This window comes from Perca flavescens, chromosome 12 (genome assembly GCF_004354835.1).
Source record: "Perca flavescens isolate YP-PL-M2 chromosome 12, PFLA_1.0, whole genome shotgun sequence".
NCBI classification, from domain to species: Eukaryota; Metazoa; Chordata; class Actinopteri; order Perciformes; family Percidae; genus Perca; species Perca flavescens.
This window is the reverse complement of record NC_041342.1, coordinates 21,384,032-21,399,793: the sequence shown is the minus strand read 5'-3', so window position 1 is coordinate 21,399,793 and position 15,762 is coordinate 21,384,032. Positions and strand designations below refer to the sequence as shown.

Below are 15,762 nucleotides of genomic sequence, written 5' to 3'. Positions count from 1 at the left end.
GCCTTATCACCCTTTTATGAGCCTAACCAACAGGCTGCTAGCACTGTAGTACACTCCACAGAAACAATGACTGAACTGAGGCGGGCAGGCCAATGAAGTCGGAAGTCACTTATTGTCGTGTTTTGTCTGTTTTCTAAGGGTTTTTTTGTGCACGTGAAGCCATATTTTGGAAAAGCTTACTCAGTGAAATGTATATCAATGTTGGCCCTGCCCTTGAAATACCAGTAGAGTCAGGTGAACTTTGCTTCAGTCTAAATGGGTTTTATCATTGACCATTGCTGAACTTTGCTACTAACTGAGTTCCTAGTTGATGTAAAGACCAACCTGAGGTACTGGAGAATGAATTATGTCACATTTATTATACTGATAGCAGATACTTGTATCAGCTGAATCAAAGTGAACCACACCACACCAGAAGGACATTGGACAGTGTTTGCTCTCCACGTTTTGCTTACTGTATAATTTAGACTTTATTGAGAGCCTCTGCCTCTTAACAGAGCGCTATAAAGTTCTTTCCAGCTTTGGAAATAAAATTCAGGGAGGCTAATTTTAGCTGGATATCATTTGGATGTGTGCCTTGTTTTTACAGTACATGCTTCAATTACAGTCAGGGCTAGTGAATAAGTGTAGAAGTCGATTTATATGTAGAAAAGAATTCTTTTAAATGTCAGATATTGTTAGATTTATTGTAACCGTTCACTGGTCGGTATAATCTTTACCTATCCAGAAAGCCCATGTATTTGACTATATTTAATGTATTTATTTGAGTGCAATAATTTAGCAAAGCCTCCAAAATGAACTGTGATGAAAACTGTGCATTGTCGAGAGTTGGTCATTGATTAATAGCTATTTTAAGGGCCTTTGTGGTTGCCATTCTGCAGTACAGGTCCACTATCAGTCTGAAAATAGTAAAAACATCTTTGTCAGACTTTGAACACAGAATTTACCTGCAAAAGAGTATTTTTAGATTCTTGTTTTGTTTACTTAAGCAAATAATCTGAAAACTTCTTCCAAAACTGCACATGCACACATACTGCCAGTGACATTTATTATGAAAGATAACTGCTACTATTACTTATAAATATCACAATCATAGTTTTAAGCTCCCCTCCAGACATGTAAAAAAAATTATCTGCTTTAAATAATATTTGTATCGCATGTTGTTTTACCACAAAAAAGTTCAATTACCTTGTTAAAAAATAATACATCTACATCTAGTCCTTCCTTCTCATTGAACAATCTAGAATAAATGAATATGCAAATATTGTTTATATCAAAAGTTCGACCGCTGGACACAAGATGTCTTCTACTCTGCTGAAAAGTCAATTATCAGTATATTAGTATATGTGAACTGGATACATTACACTTGTGTAGGTTGCATATTGGACAACGATTGGCTTCCAAACTAGTTGTAATATCACAAAATCCTACTGAAAAGTACACATCTTAAACTCAATTTGAAGGTGTGCGTGCATGGAGTCATTTTTCCCCTCTTTAGCAGATGGAATTTTTGACAACAAACCTTAAAATACTTACACACACACACACACACCCACACACACATACACACAAACACACACACACACACACACACACACACACACACACACACACACACACACACACACACACACACACACACACACACACACACACACACACACACACACACACACAAACACACACACACACAAACACACACACAAACACACAAACACACACCCTTTTTAGTCTAGTTAAGAGAAAGCCACAGCAAGTTAAACACAAGTGTCATTCTAAAAGAATGATGATAATCTATGCAACAAAACCTGATTCTGCATCATTTAGAGGGAGCTGACAGAGTGTATGCGGTGCTGCCTCTAACCACTAGAGAGTGATGTGGGCCAGTCACTTGTTTTGACCTTGCTTACTGAGGTGGGGACAGGATTTTTTTTCCCCTTTCTGATGAGGGTGTGTGTGGAGGGGGTGGTTTTAATATTTTCATGCCACTATAGTGAAATGAGGGTTCCAGTTGTGTTTTGCATGCCACACAACTTTGTAGCACTCATATCACTACATTAAACTAGTATTTGCATTGTGTTTGCATAATGGAGACAATAACAGCACACTCCTTGTTACATGTTACACAAATAATCATTCATGGTTGCCTCATGCTTTTGAGTGATCTATGAGCATATTTGTAATACAAGCATACAATACGGTACATTTATAATTTTTTTTTCCTGACCTGAATACAAAAGTGTAGTGTTGCCTCACATTAGCTCAATCTTAAGGCTGGCCTATCAACTTTTTACCGGTTGCTGTTTTTGAATGAAAAAAAACTTCCTTTTCTGTCTCACACATACTGATAGAGACGTTAATAATGAAAACATTTCTGCCACTGCTACCTACAAATAACACAATGGTAGTGTACATGCAATGTGCAGTGTTGGTTACTGTTAAGTCAAACCTGTACAAACCCACACCCCACGTTGACCTAGTTTAGAGGAAGCCACAGCAAGCTAAAGATAAATGTCAGACAATACCCATAACATTGACAGTTTCCTCCTTATTGGCAAAAGCATGACTTGGACTGCCAGAGTGTTCTTGTTTTGTTTTTGTTTTTTTAAGATATTTGGAGATGAAACTTTATTTAAGGCCATTCACATACATTGTTTAAAATAAAGAGAATTAATTTGTCTAAAAAATTATAGACAAACTCTGAGATGAAGAGGCCTTTGTCCTTTGGTGGTGGTCTCTAGTTTAGTGTTGATATATTTTATAGTCTTTGACATTTATGAAAAAGTTGGCATGAGATATGTCGGCACTAAGCAATTATTTCTTTTTTAATGCCAAAATTGGGACATATGTGAGAAAAGTACATTGTTTCTCCAAGAAAACATCACTATAAGATTGATAGTATGCTTTTTTTAATGCCTCAGCTATTACTATAATACTCTGGTACTACCCATTGCTTACAGTATTTTTAATGATGACTTTATGGTGACCTAAACAAAACTGTATGCCATTTTTTTATTTCCTATGGTATCCCTACAATTTTACTGTATATGGATTATGATTTTTCTTTGATATTTAATATGACTTGGGGTAATGATCTTTTCATGCACTGGCCAGTGCATGCAGTTGGCCTGCACAGTTTTGCGGGGCCTCTGTATCTTGCTCAAGGGTTCATAAGATGAAAGATTAAATCAAGTTTTGGTAAGGGTATGCACGATGCATTATATAGCAATGCTTCCCAATCCCGTTTGGCTTGTGTCTTATGTCTACTTGCCATCCTTTGTCACTGTTTGCATATGTCTACAAGTTATGACCAGCAGTTCAACCAATATGTGATTCTTCCTTCTCAGATTGTTTATTTTGAATCATTTTAGAGACTTGAAGAGGTAAAATTAGCCTGAATTCCAAAGAAAAAAAGCAAAGATTAGTAGAAAGTCTGAAATAAACTAGTAATAATATGTTTTTTTTCTTCTTTGCGATTTTTTTTTTTTTTTTTTATTAAATGTATCTCATGACCCTTTAGGAGGGGTCCCAACCCCAATGGGGGAAATCATTGGTCCATAGAATAGTTTAATGGATGTCAAAGCAAAGGAGCCTAAAATAGACACATTTGGTGAAAGATTGTGTTTGAGCAGATTTTTGTTCATTTACTGTCTTTACTGCTCTGGGAAAAGAAGTATTAAGATCCTTTACTCAACTAAAAGTCACAATACAACACTACTCCATTACATATAAAAGTCATGCAATCAAAGCAAAAGTGCATAAGTATAATTAGCAAAATGTACTTAAAGTCAAATTTGAAAGTTTTCATGCACCAGAGTGACCTCAGTCAGTTATATTATTGTAGATTATATTATCAGATGTCTTTTTCTGATGCTTACAAATGTAAGAAGCAATTTACTGTTGTAGTGGGTCAAAGTGGAGCTTATTTCAACTACTTTATATTACAAAGCATCATATCTTACAATTGGATCATGTTTGTTTTGTTGGTAAAGTCTTAGTCTGCAAAGAAACTATAGTTGTCAAATAAATATAGTGGACTAATAAAAAATATTTCCCTCTGAAATGTAGTGAAGTACAAGTATAAATTAGCATAAAAAGTACCTCAAAATTGTACTTTAGTACAGTACATGAATAAATACTTGGCTGCTTTTAATCATTGCTTTACTGTACATAAAGAAATTGCAATTGTGACGTGCACATTTTGTATAAATATTTATAATGTAAACATTACATTGCAAAGGAGGTTATTAGTTTTGTAAATTAGTTTTCATGAATTACATATATACAGTTACTAGTTACTTTGTATATTCAGACTGTTAAAACAAAATATAAATCAACTAATGCATTTTGATGTATTATTATGAATTAAAGTACCTGGCATATAAAGTAATTAACATATAAAGTAGTTAACATTAGCACAATATTAGATAAATGGACTACATTTATATATTTTACACTGTGGTATTGCTACCTATACTTATATTAAAAGATCTCACTACTTCCTCCACCACTGGGTATTACTATGTTTACTTTTAGTAAAGGAACTGAGTAGACTACTTCCTCCACCATGTACTTGTAGTCCTCCTTCTTTACTATGATGGCCCCCAGGCCTGTAATGTATAAAGTACAAGTACCTCAAAATGGCACTTAAGTACAGTATTTGAGTAAATGCACTTAGTTACTTTCCACCACTTAATTATATATTAATACAGTATAAACCTCTGAAAGGTTTTAACTTTGTACTTTTACTTTTAGTAAACTGTCTGAGTACTTCCTCCACCACGTACTAGTAGTCCTCATTATCTCAAAGACTACAACGATGGCCCCCAGGCCTGTAATGCATAAACTACAGAGATGAGTAAAGCTCAGTACACAGTCAGTTTGGTTTGGGTCAGGGCCACCCATAGACAGTAAAGGGGCCACCTCATTGACTGGAAGCCAACAAGAAGAAAAAGAAGAAAAAGACGAAGAAGAAGAGAAGAAGAAGAAGAAGAGACCCAGCCCCTCTGTAAACCAGCACAGAGAGGCGTCCGGGTTTCCACCCCTTTGCCGATTAATTTGATAGCAGGATAGCGACGAACTAAATCGGGAATGGCTCCTCTCCCTTTTCCACACAAGTTATAAAATGCTATATCAGTGCGAGTTATTAATGTTACAGTTTAACGCAGGTTTGTTTTCCACCTCCACGGTCTACGGTTACTTCCTGGTGCCACAGAGAGAGGCAGTGCTGAGTTAAAGAGACAGAAATACTGATAGAAATTCAGATAGAAAAAAATACTGAGAGAAGAGAGGGGTTGGAGACGCGATAGGAACAGTTGACTGGATTCCCAGAAATTGAAAACCCTCTCTCTCTCTTCCTATTTATATGTATTTTTGATATTTCTTTGTTAAACCGAGTCGTTATTCTTCGTTGGTTTGTAAACTAACACACGGTTTGGATGACGGCTGGCTGCGGCTAAAGCGGAATTGTAACGGGGGAACATATTCCTCCCTCCGACGGAGAAGCCTCGCAGAGATTGTTCCTTTTTATTTTACAGTGGACTCATTACTGTGTTATTTTTAAACCACAAAATCATCCCGGGTGTTATTTTATATATTTTTTACGATTCCACAAGGAAGGGTTAGGGCGACGGAAGATGGGTTGTTTGGGCAACAGCAAGACTGAAGATCAACGCATCGACGAAAAGGCACAACGAGAGGCTAATAAAAAGATAGAAAAACAGTTACAAAAGGAAAGACAAGCGTATAAAGCCACACACAGGCTCTTATTACTGGGTAAGGCTGATTTATATGTGATGGCTATCTGAAATGTAACCGTAATCCCTTTCGTTTACCGAACACGTAGCCCCATTTGACAGCGCTTGCAATAATATGTCATGGGGGTGGATATTGATGGAAGCGAAGCTCGAGAGAGCCTGCAATTAACTAGCTTCATTTCCAAAACATGTATGATTTTAACGTTAACCCGGATGCCCATATTCGTGTTCATTTTGGTGATATTCTTACGTATTTTTTGGTCTATTTTCGAAGGTGCGGGAGAGTCCGGAAAAAGCACCATTGTGAAGCAGATGAGGATTCTACACGTCAACGGCTTCAACGCAGAGTGAGTGCTATTCAATACACTTATTAAATAGCTACATTAACGCATCAAGAATCATATTATTGCATATTCTTATGGCTTCTCTCCTAATGAATAACACTGTCGAGGCCAGAATATAGCCTGTGAATGGATTTTCCCCAGGCACTGCAGCGCCTGTTGGGCCCAGTATCCCATGCAAAGCAGCTAATATCTCCCCCCTCTCTTTTTCTCCTATTTCGTGTACATGTACAGTTATCATACATATGTGATTATCTCAGTGTCACACAGATGCCAAAATAATTCAACGTTTCCTGTTTCATGTGAGAGGGTGAAAGGTTGTGATCGACACAAGTCTATTGATTATTTGTTTTGCTGCAAGGCCTTGCATGGCATTGATCTTACCAGTGGTCTATTTTAAACAGGCCTAGTATAGTCAAGAGTCCTGAAACTGTATGAAAATACCTTTTATGTGTATGTGGAGGATAGACTACTTAATATTGCATTTTTATGATAAAAATCACGTCTACAATACATCATACCCATTTATTTTTGCATTTTACTGGAATCTATACTGCATTTCACTGTTACCTGTTTCATATTCCCAGCCTCAACATGTATGTATGTATGTATGTATGTATGTATGTATGTATTAAGAATACTGTCTAACCTAGCTGTAAAACATATGTTACTCGTAATCACCTTGATGATAAATCTTTTGTGGTCTGCTGTGGTTAATGTTTTTGTAACCGCTGCCCCACACATCTATTCTGTCCCCATGCAGAGAAAAGAAACAGAAAATCCAAGATATTCGGAAAAACGTGAAGGATGCCATAGTGGTGAGTTTCATTTATATCACTTCCTAAATGTGCTCAATGTCTCTTTTGTCACACCCACTGCAATCCTATTTTACTGATTATTATTATACAGGCTTATGATTAGATTTTTTCCCCCATCTATTCTAGGGATGTTACGATACCAAAAATCTAGTATTCGGTACCGATACCAACAAAAGTACACAATACATGATACCGGACCCCACAGCCCGTTGCTTTGAAGCCTGCCATCACCACACAGCCAGCGTACGGTACCATCTTTCATGAGTTCACCCAGAACTCCCAGACAGCAAGCATGTTTAGTTACGTCTGTTTCTCTCTGCCGTTGTTGTTTTTCACAAAGAACCGGGCTGGTTAAAGTTAACTGATGTTATAGAGGTCCGTTAAAACAAGCGCTATCAGAGCACACATTAGGTTGTGATAGACAACGGCAGAGAGAAATATATTCACCTGCGGTTTGGGAGTTCCAGGTGAAGTCGTGAAAGCCGCTGCCGTAGATGTACGGTAAAGCCAGAATCTGAATGCGGTCAAGCCGTACAGGAGATGAGGGGCTATTCACAGTTTTTCCGTGCTGGTCGGTGTTCTTCTTCAGCATTTAGTGGCAGTCTAGAACATTTTTAACGTTAGCTGTATATACTGCCCCCGTCAGATCCGGAAGGATTGCATCCCTCGGTACCTACGGTACTGTGGAAACATGAGTACCGGCACGTTTTCAGAATTTTGGTACAGAGTTGGTACCGAAGTACCGGTTCTTGTGACATCCCTACTGTATTCATCTTGCTTAATGCTTGTTTTTTTGTTTCCCCCCCCAATTTCTGCTTTGTAGACTATAGTGTCTGCGATGAGCACTTTAATACCCCCAGTTCCGCTAGCCAACCCAGAGGACCAATTCAGAATCGATTACATCAAAAGCATAGCACCTCTCTCCGACTTTGACTACTCGCAGGTAAGACGTTCTTAAAGTGTGCAGATGTGAATATGTGTGAGAGAGACTGGTATAGTACATATGTGCTTTTTTGTCTTTCTTAATGTGTTTGTGTGGGTGTTTGATGGTGTGTGATGAGAGGATTTGTTTTTTTATGGCCAACAATGTAGATCTTCCTGATATATAGCTCATGGATGTCAGATGTAATTTTGCTATAACAGACCTAATGTTGCCTCTCTTCTTTAATTTACTCCTTTTTATGACGTGGTGAGGTCCTTTTTTTTTTTTTTTTTTTTTTTTTTAACAAACAAAAGCTAAGGGCATTGTTTTTTCCTCGGGAGATATGAAGTTATGAATGGAAACGTTCGTTAACTTGTATGAAATCAACAGTTGGTTGATTCAGGTGCTTGTTAAAGGTTTGATTCCCCTTTGTAGTCGGAGCAGATGTATTGTATGTGGATTTGAATGCAAGTTGGAGCACATGGGGTTCTTTTCAGTGTGTGATCAGCCTTTCGATAGCGCGAGATCATGTGTTGGAAATGTAGATAATGTTTTACATCATTTTAAAAGTGTTCCTTGTTTGACACTGGCTGTGCTGCAAAACAGGAATGACCTAGCTGTAGATAGACTCTAAGAGGTCTGAATTTAATTTTTGTTGTTGATACACTTTGGGCTTCAATGGGAACCAAACAAAAGTATTAACATGTTATTATGAATAAATCAAGTACAGGGTTCGTCTCCGTTTGGAAGTATTGATCTGCACTTTTGCTGTTGGTTTTATTGGAGTTGACAGTGATTTTTAGTCTCATGTTGAGGTGAGGTACCGAACAATTTAAAATTGTCAAATGTTGTTTCCTTTTTATATATGAAAGCTTGTTTTTAGAGCTGAAACTGTTAGTTACTTAATGCATTTTTTGATTGACAGAGCAATAATCGGCAACTATTTTCATAACCGATTAATCGATTAATCGTTCAGCTTGGCCTCCTATAGCTCCGCCTACTTCAGCTCGCCCTTCAATACAATAAACCTGGTCAATCTCTTCAATAAACTGTTGTACATGAATATTTACCCCTGCATATGCTACTGGATCAGTGCTTCCTGTGGAGAACTTGGCAACAGAGGGCTAAGATAAAGAGCCTTTCATCTCGCCCTCTGACCCTTAGCACAGGCGCCCTATAGGGTTGCTTCCTCTCACCCTGGCTCTTCTCCCTCTATACAAACAACTCCACACTACAGCTCAGTCACCATTCTTAAATATGCAGACGACACATACATAATTGAACTAATAACGAAGACCGATACCGTGAGCAGGTAGCCCAAACAGCCACTTGGTTTCTTGATAACAACCTCCAGCTCAACATATCTAAAACACAAGAACTCATAATAGATTTCTGGCACTGCCCCCTCCCCAAAACCCACATACACGTCTCAGGAGAACCCATAACCATCACTGACTCATTCACATGGGAGCTCTGTCTACAGACAGATTTCCGTCATAGTCTGTTTATTTTTACGGGTAGCGCAACCGGCGTAACATACAAAAGTCTCACCATATGCTTGGCTCTTAATGTAATTACCAAAGTGAGACGTTTCTGGATTGCATTTAACAATATAGCCCATGCTATAGGATCATCTTCAGTGTTTCCCACAGGTTGAGCATTTATTTGTGGTGGTGGGTGGCGCAGGATGTGACGCTCGGCCTGTGATGGCTGGGTTCAGTAATAAACTAGTCAAACAAAGGTTTATGAACTATTTATTTATAAAAAAAAAAAGGACTACATAACAAGATATTTTAGAATAATAATAATAAATAAATATTTACATATAAAACAAACCAGACTAGAAGATGATACAGATGAAGTGTAGCCTATGATGTGCTTTGTCAGTTAAATCTAGTTGGTTTGTCAAATACATGTTATGGTTCAACTAAACCTTAAAACCATACTATGATCCATACAGAAAGTTACGTGTTATTTTAAATCCCAACACTATGCGCACATCATGTCTCCTTCTAACTCCTGTTAAATCATATTACACTTAAGGCCATCCAAAGTAAATTCATTGTTCATTTAGTTTGTTATAGGTCATTGTTCATTTTTTTAAAGCGTTTTAATCTGTGTTTTGAGGATCCTAATAACGCATAATAATAAAGACACCCTGTAACACACACTGTTTTGTACTATACATGTCTGTGTTGCACTCATTATGATCTCATCTGAACAGTTTCTGTCATTCAAACAACTCTGGATTGTAATTTAAAACTTTTACAGCAAACTTGTAGCAACAATTCCGGGTTTTATTCGGGCTCGAGTGCATACATAACGTTACAGTTAATGGGTATGGGCAAGGAGAGAGCGAGAACTGAAGGCCCGGTTAGCAACGATTAGGTCTGGTTAGCTCTTGTTAACTCAAAATATAGATCAGCTCCAGCGAAACACACTGCCGCGGAGAGGGTGAACAACCAGACTCTAATAAATGACGTTCAAGGCTCTTTCACAGCAGTGTGGCCACGGTGTTTCAATGGTTTATTATTACAGTAAATCCCACGGGAAGCGACAAGCAACATGCTACTACTAACGTAAGCCTGGCTCTGGCCTGACGGAGGGGCTGGAGGTCACTGGTCTGTGTGCACTATAAAAATACATTGTTGATTGGAAAAGAAATGTTATTCTGATTTTATCTATCTGGGCGGGTATAAATCTACCTGGGCGGGGCTCCCAAGGAGAACCTATCGGGAAACACTGATCGTATTGCAATCGACACATCGCTAACGTTAGTTCTTCTATCAGTACTTTTTAATGTTTTGGTGTAATTTATTATCACGCTGCAGCATCCCCTCTGCTCTATGTGTCGTGGGTGAGCTCCTCAAACTACGCTCGTTACTATAAGTACAATAAATCGTTCACGAGTAAAAAGCCAATAATTTATCAATACCCCTGTTCAACAAGCATAAACATGCAGCCTAAACATGTAGAAAAGTGATAATTCAATCAGCTCTGTCCACAGTCTCTCATCCACCACCACTATGTGTTACACAGTTCATACAGTGCACTCTAATAGCGAATTGTAACAAGCTAGTCTTGCATTGCCAGACCTATCTCTACAGCGCTGTGTCAGCACTGTAGTAAAGTCTGGCTACAACACACAAACAGTACATTCTAGGATAGGAGAAAAAAACACTCACAATCGTCCTGGGCAGCGCTAAGCTCCAGATGCAGAGGTGCCTGTGCAAAATAGTCTCGGGAAGAAACTTGTTTGGGTGGTGGAACACGGTGGGGCTAGTCTATATCTACGATTTTCCACTTCCGGGTTTTCCCTGTTGCCGACGGAAATTCTGCCGGATTTCCCTCATTTAGGCCAGATATGCATTACCTTGGGATTTCTTTCTGTTAGCAATCCAGACAGCTAGCTAGACTATCTGTCCAATCTGAGTTTTCTGTTGCACAACTAAAACCACCTTTCAACGTACACATTCCAGAGGCTATTTTGCATAGGCTCTGTACGGCGCTTACCGCTGCCCAAGACGATTGTGATTGGTTTAAAGAAATGCCAATAAACCACAGCTCGCCAGACCCTCTTCCGCAGCTCTGTGGCGGTAGGTCTGGTAAGGGACGATTTGGTATTTATGGAATGGACCACCGGAGGAAAATAGGGGGGGGGTCATGTCTTTTTATTCTTTGTTGAAATGGCAAAAGAAAATGCTGCATAAAATGTTAAATGAAGTTAACTGCTCACGTTATACAGTAACGCATTTGCGAGGTGAATCGCCATCATTTTTTCGCCAACGAATGTTTCTGCTAATCCGTATACGATGGAGAACTGGCCAGCAGCAATCTTTTCATCTGTGTCTTTATCTTGCCCGGCGTAATAAGCTTTTTCCATAACCGGTGGGCAAACATGCTGAGATATCCCTGTTAGATGGTAAATGCCTTAAACATATTTTTTGTAAATCTTTACAATCATTTACTGAACGAACCAAGCAGGCCTGCCTTATTGCCCAATCCAAATTTTCATAAAAACTTGCCATTTTCAGCACGTAGCTTGCTAGCTCGGAGCTGGTTGTTGTTGTTTCCCGTAGCGAAGGGATTTTGAGAATGGTAACGCACACATAGCAGAAGGGGAGGGGCAAAGCCTGACATCAGATATCAGGCTTTTTCCTGGTAATGTTCTTGCCAGACTACAAACAAGCTAAAACAAAATCTGTCTGTATGCTAGTCTAACTGTTTAGCTTAGTTTGCCACATATCTTAAAATTTGGCAAATCCTTGTAAACTTAGCTGTTGGCTGAGACAAACCAGCCTCTCCTCTCTTTACCAGCGGTACTTGCAGGCAATGATTCACATCAGCAGAGGAGGACAGAGGACAGGATGAATGACATACTGACTGTCTGTGTTCTTCACTTTTTCTAAACTTCAATCAGTATTTTGATGTCAGGAATATTATTTATTTTATTTGACTTTTTAGATTATTTTCAGGTGAGATATGACTCCGTCACTAGTAGCATAAAATTGCACCATTTTAAAAACTAAATAAATAAACATTCCAGGCAGGCATACCCCATGACCCCTCTAGGTGACTTCATGTCTTCAACGCTCATCATTGGACACCAGTCAAAAAAAGTTCAGTCAAAAAAAAAATGTCCCACCAGCACCCATGCATTCAAATGTCTTGGCACACACAGCTAAACAAATTCATAGTAGAACAAAACCACCTTCAGTTTTTAACAGCATTGAGAGTATACTCAGCTCATCCATAACCGTTTGGTACAGCAGCATGGGCAGTCACGCACGCAAAAAACTGCAGTGCATAGTTAATAAATCATCCAAGATTATTGCCTCCCCCCCTACCATCAGTTGAATCACTATATCGCAAATGCACAATCAAAAGAGCAAAAAAAAAAACAACCTCTGACCCCTCTCACCCTGCCCACCATCTTTTCCAGCTGATGCATTAAAAAAAAGTTTTTTCCCCACTGCAATAGGAACTCTGAACACTTCTCTCTAACCCTGACAGAAGTACTGCACTTAGAACTGTGTCAATCTATCAATATTTTTGTGTGAATTTCTTCTTGTGGTAATATCTGAATAATGTCTGTTGTGTTCGTCATGTGTCTAAAATGATTGATTGATTTATACCTGTGTGTTTGATGTTCCTGGCACTGCTGTATTGTGCTTACCCACCATGCTGTCCTGAAAGCAAATTTCACCGACCTTGGTTGTGTGGTCATTAATACATGATTGATTGATCGAAGAACATGCCAAAATTCCCAAGTGCCAGCTTCTCCGGCATCTTTGTAAACCGAATATCTATATTGGACGAACAAAGCAAGACATTTGAAACCTTAAAGCTAGAGTGCGGAACTATCGCACATAAATAAACGTTGTAACATTCAAGCCCTTGCTAAACAAGTTAACACAGTACTGATTAAGCCAGGGAAAGCTTATATCTCTCGCTCTGTATTTCTCAGTGTAGCGAGGTTGTGGTGTCTGATTTCGGTGGCAACATTCCTGCGCTGGTGCACCGGAAGTATGCCAATACAGCTTATTAGTGCTGTCAACCAACCTTGCTCACTCGATTACAGTTTTTTTTCTTCTGGCTCTCTGATTGGTTACACAGTATGTCAGTCTACCTTTATTAACCAATACCTTGCAGACAGGAAAGGGGGAATGCAAGCAATGTGGCGTTATTATGAATCCCACTGCTGTCAACAGGGTTTTGTAATTATTCTCAGTGCCAGTGATGGAAAATAAAGTTCCGCACTGGAGTTTTAAGAGATTTTGATTTTGACAAGAATCCCTAATGAAAATAATAGTTAGCTGCAGCTCCGGTTTTTTTATCTTTGGGAAAATATTTTGAAAAGTTTGCAGTTGTTCACCGTATAGAAAAAAAAAAAGATATAGAGGAGTGAATTTCACGTGTGTTTATCTCTTAGCCACAATATGGCATATGACTTTGCCAACAAGGCCTAAAAATCGAGCTAATATTCAGACCTTTTGGACAGGCTGCTCTCTTCTTTAATCACTTCACTGCTTTGTTCTTAAAGTGACGTTGTTTTCACATTGCTGCTTTACATCTTTGCATGATGTTTCCCAGCTTCCCCCGTTAAACGTTATTTAATGCTACATCACAAGAATAGCTATTAAAAGGATTTGGGTGTTAATTTCCTCATAGGCCATTGGTGAGAGTGTTAGCAGGGCAGCAGTAGTTTGTGCTGCTGTAACGTTGTGTTGTGTGAGTGCCGGGGCCATGGGGAGAGCCGGCGCTGAGTTCCCAGGCCCGGCCAGGCCAAAGGGAACAACATGGCTCTGTTTGGAGTGTATGTGCTTGTCATCAGTCTCAGGCTTCACTTGTGCCGTCAGTGTCACCACTACTGTATATTGTCACTTAGTGCCACCTGGCATGATATCCAATACAGCAGCACAAGAACACGGCCAATTAGTAACCTGTGGCTTTCACCTGTTGGCGCCGTTGTGAAAATGTGAAAGTATGTTTTACATGGAAACTTTTGGAAAGATGATGTTATTGATGTTACTGCCTTAGCAATAAACAAGCTGTTCTTTAATGTTTTTGCTCTTCTTTGGAAAAAAACAAACAAAAAAAAAAAAAAAAAAACGATACCCAATCATAACTCTGAGGTAATTCTTGCATTCATTTACTCACGCAGTTTATAGGTTATAATCATGGAAAAACTTTTCTATCTTTGCTGTGTTCTCGGTCTTCTTTCGTGAAGGCTGGACTTATCCTTATGTTTACAGTTGTTTGTATTTATAGTATTGATTATTGAAATAATTGTGTTGTTTATCCAATTAAATGACTCTTTTGGGCATTATAATTTGACGTGCTAGCATAGTTAGGTTTTTCCGCTCGAGAAAAGTGAGCCCAAGAACAATGTGTCGGGCTGTGTCTGGTTAGTCAAATAGGAAGGAGACAAGCTACAGAACTATGACTTCCTTGCATCATGGTCTTTTGAAGGTACTGTTGGTGGAGAAGTTGGTGTCTTTTCTAAGTGATGGATTTCTTCCTGTATGGATTTTGTATGTTGGTGCAAATTTTTTTTTTTGCTGTCAAACTCTCATAAAATTAGGGCTGGGCGATATGGTTGAAAACTGTATCACGATATAAGTTTTTCATATCGGTCGATATCGATAATTATTGATATTTTTTATGACCTATTTAAAATAAGGACCAGGAGAAAAATATATTAAATTTAAACATTTTTATTTAAAACTTAACCCTGCTCTGATTATAATCCCCTCAATTATAAAAGCAGAAATGTCAACACAACCATGGAAAACATAATTACAATGTAAACAGGTCTAAAATCACAATGAACACTTAACAATTATCTCTTAACATTAAGGTGCAAAATTAACGAATAAGTAAGAAATGCTTAATAAAGTGTCATAAAATAGTGCAAAGTGTTAGGGGAACTATTTTCTGCAGGTTTAGTGCTAGGTTGGTAACCTGGCTTCTGGACAGTGCTCAGCATGTCTGCCTTCGTTATTTCTTTGTAGCGTTTAGTAAGGCGCTGATGCAGAGTACCTCTCCATGGTGGTCTGCTGCTTGTGCCGTGTTGCAGCTGCAGATGTTGTTGGATGTTGATGGCGGATACGGCTGTGCTCGAAAGTGTGAGCGCGGCTAAAGTGGTAAAACAAGTTTATGGTATTACCAGTGTTGGTGGGGACGACGGTCTGACGACATTGGTCTGACTACGGTCAGACTTATAAAATCCCCAAAACTGCCATACTGACTTTTCCTGTTTTATCAACAATTTCCTCGCTCGCTCCGGTACTCACTTTCCACTCCACGCCGGTTCTGTTATTGAAGAACACGAGACAGCGATGTGGCGCAACCAAACATGATACTGTTACATGATTGGCTGTTAGAGTGTCACTCCCCACGTTGCTAGGTTGCCAGAGAGTGAG

At 38.8% G+C, this 15,762-nt stretch overlaps 1 protein-coding gene across 2 annotated transcripts in view; it reads left to right on the top strand.

Annotated features, from left to right (window-relative positions):
- The first annotated feature begins 4,995 nt into the window (after positions 1-4,995).
- LOC114564873 (guanine nucleotide binding protein (G protein), alpha activating activity polypeptide, olfactory type) overlaps positions 4,996-15,762 on the top strand; it is a 42,353-nt gene continuing 31,586 nt past the window's right edge. The window contains exons 1-4 of one of the 2 annotated variants that reach the window (XM_028592515.1): positions 4,996-5,775; positions 6,031-6,103; positions 6,861-6,915; positions 7,739-7,858. In XM_028592515.1, coding sequence (XP_028448316.1) covers positions 5,637-5,775; positions 6,031-6,103; positions 6,861-6,915; positions 7,739-7,858 — 387 coding nt within the window. In that variant the 5' untranslated portion in view covers positions 4,996-5,636. Of the gene's footprint in view, positions 5,776-5,857; positions 5,947-6,030; positions 6,104-6,860; positions 6,916-7,738; positions 7,859-15,762 lie in introns of those variants that run through there. The other variant, XM_028592516.1, reaches the window with a different exon arrangement.